Source organism: Austrofundulus limnaeus, unplaced genomic scaffold (genome assembly GCF_001266775.1).
Source record: "Austrofundulus limnaeus strain Quisiro unplaced genomic scaffold, Austrofundulus_limnaeus-1.0 Scaffold689, whole genome shotgun sequence".
Classification (NCBI taxonomy): Eukaryota; Metazoa; Chordata; class Actinopteri; order Cyprinodontiformes; family Rivulidae; genus Austrofundulus; species Austrofundulus limnaeus.
Genome location: NW_013953091.1, coordinates 172250 through 174305, shown reverse-complemented (window position 1 = coordinate 174305; position 2056 = coordinate 172250). Strand labels below are relative to the sequence as shown.

The 2056-nt window shown below is 38.0% G+C and overlaps 1 protein-coding gene across 2 annotated transcripts in view; it reads right to left on the bottom strand.

The window, feature by feature from the left end:
- Window positions 1-1042, bottom strand: part of ssr2 (signal sequence receptor, beta) — a 7641-nt gene extending 6599 nt beyond the window's left edge. Inside the window, exons 1-2 of one of the 2 annotated variants that reach the window (XM_014027843.1) lie at window positions 972-1042; window positions 396-562 (exon numbers count right to left, since the gene is read on the bottom strand). In XM_014027843.1, the coding sequence (XP_013883297.1) occupies window positions 396-562 (167 nt within the window). In that variant the 5' untranslated portion in view covers window positions 972-1042. Of the gene's footprint in view, window positions 1-395; window positions 563-780; window positions 882-971 lie in introns of those variants that run through there. The other variant, XM_014027844.1, reaches the window with a different exon arrangement.
- Window positions 1043-2056: the final 1014 nt, after the last annotated feature.

Below are 2056 nucleotides of genomic sequence, written 5' to 3'. Positions count from 1 at the left end.
AGATAAATCAACTTCAGATTAATTCATTATCAATAACTTGCATCTTTAAGGAGTTAACTTAATTTATATCTACTCATATTCATTTAAGTGTTTTACTGATTTGGCCGATTAATCGAAAAAATAATCAACCGATTAATTGATTATTAAAATAATCATTAGTTGCAGCCCTAGGATTTTATATAACATTTGAAACCCTCACTACAAGAACTGAGGAGAACCGATAGTGAAAAAATAAAAACATTTATAAAAGAAACCATGAAATAAGACCTAGAATGAAGAGTGTGGACCTGTGTGCAGCACTTGTGTTGGGGATGATGCTCAGCTACTACCACCAGACCCCAGCTCTCACAGCTGAAACCTGCTCGGTGGTCCAGGACTGGTTTTACTGAACCCACCTGGAGCCCACATTGTAGATGTTGTACTGCAGGGTCAGGTCTCGGCCCTCCACAGCGTAGCGGTTCAGCAGGGCTTTGGAGGCCAGCAGCCGGGCTCCCTCCTCTCCTGCCACCAGCACGAGCGCGGCCAGCAGCAGCACACTCACGCGCAGCACCATCATGGTCATCTGGAAGAGACACACACAAGCTGTGTCACAAAACACCACAAACATCACCGGCTCCCAGCTCTGGACGTGTTCATGTTAGCCTGGTTTAACTGGAGATATGTTCGGAACTGTAGGGCTTTGTCCAGTAAAAACCATGAGACATTTCTACACAAATCAGCAGGAAAACTATAATAAAAAAAAACACGTAGCCGAGCTAAAACCGATGAAATCAAACTTACATTTCGCCTTGCTAAGTTACGCTTACGTGGACTTTCTAACCGTCTACGTCGGCACCGTAAGGAAATGCTCCTGAAACCCTCTGTGAGTTTATAAAAGCAGCGCAGATTCAGGGTTTAAAAAATGACGACAAACCTGAATAAAACCTGAAAGGAAATAATAAATGAAAACAAAACAAGGAGCAAGACTTTACCGTGTCAAGTCCGAAGCGTAGAAGAAGGAAGTGGTGCGCATGCGCAGTTACTTAAAGCTAACGTGTACAAACTCTTCTTCTTCTTCTTCTTCTCTTTGTTTTATGGCGGTTGGCAAATAACTCACAGGTACATTACCGCCACCTTCCAGACTGGAGTACAGAAGATGACCTAACACTATAATCTTCCCATAAGAAAACTAAAAATGCTGTTAAATACTACATCCTCAGATGATCTTTGCAGCAAATTTTTAATATCTAATTATATTTATTTCTATTTGACTCTCTGATTAACACCTCTCTTTCCCGACCATATTTATTACATTATAGAAAAATATGCTGCATTGTTTCCGACTCTCCACAATAACTACAAAAACCTGTATTATGTTTATTCATTATTTTCAAAGTACTATTTAGCTCTGTATGCCCAAACCTTAATCTGGATATAACATCCTCTTCTTTTTTTATTCCTATTACCTTCCCTACATTTCCCCCACTTTTTTTTAATGCTATAATAGAATCTTGCTTTTTCTTCTCTATCCCATAATTCCTGCCATTTTTAAAATATATATATTTTACTTATACTTTTGATCTCATTTCTGCTTATTTTGATATTTATCTCAACACTATTCCTTTTTGCTGCACTCTTAGCAAATTTATCCGCCAACTCATTTCCTACTATTCCTGTATGAGCAGGAATGCAAATAAACTTCACCCTGGATCCATATTTTCTAATTCTAAAAATTGATTGAATAATATTCAACATGATATCTTGTCTCGCTTCTGAATTCTGTTCTAAAATATGTGTACCAAGTCAGCCAACACGAGGAGAGAAAAAGGTGTCCTCCTCTTCTTCTTCTCTTTTTAAATAGCCGCTGACAGAGAGCTTTGAAAATGATTTCTGCCATCTTACGGAATAGAATAGAATAGAATAGAATAGAATAGAATAGAATAGAATAGAATAGAATAGAATAGAATAGAATAGAATTTTTTTCATTTTACATATGTACCACAACAATGGATGACAAACTGGAAGGAAAGGTACTGAAGGGTGTATCGGACCATCCAGCAGTATGATGCTGATGATG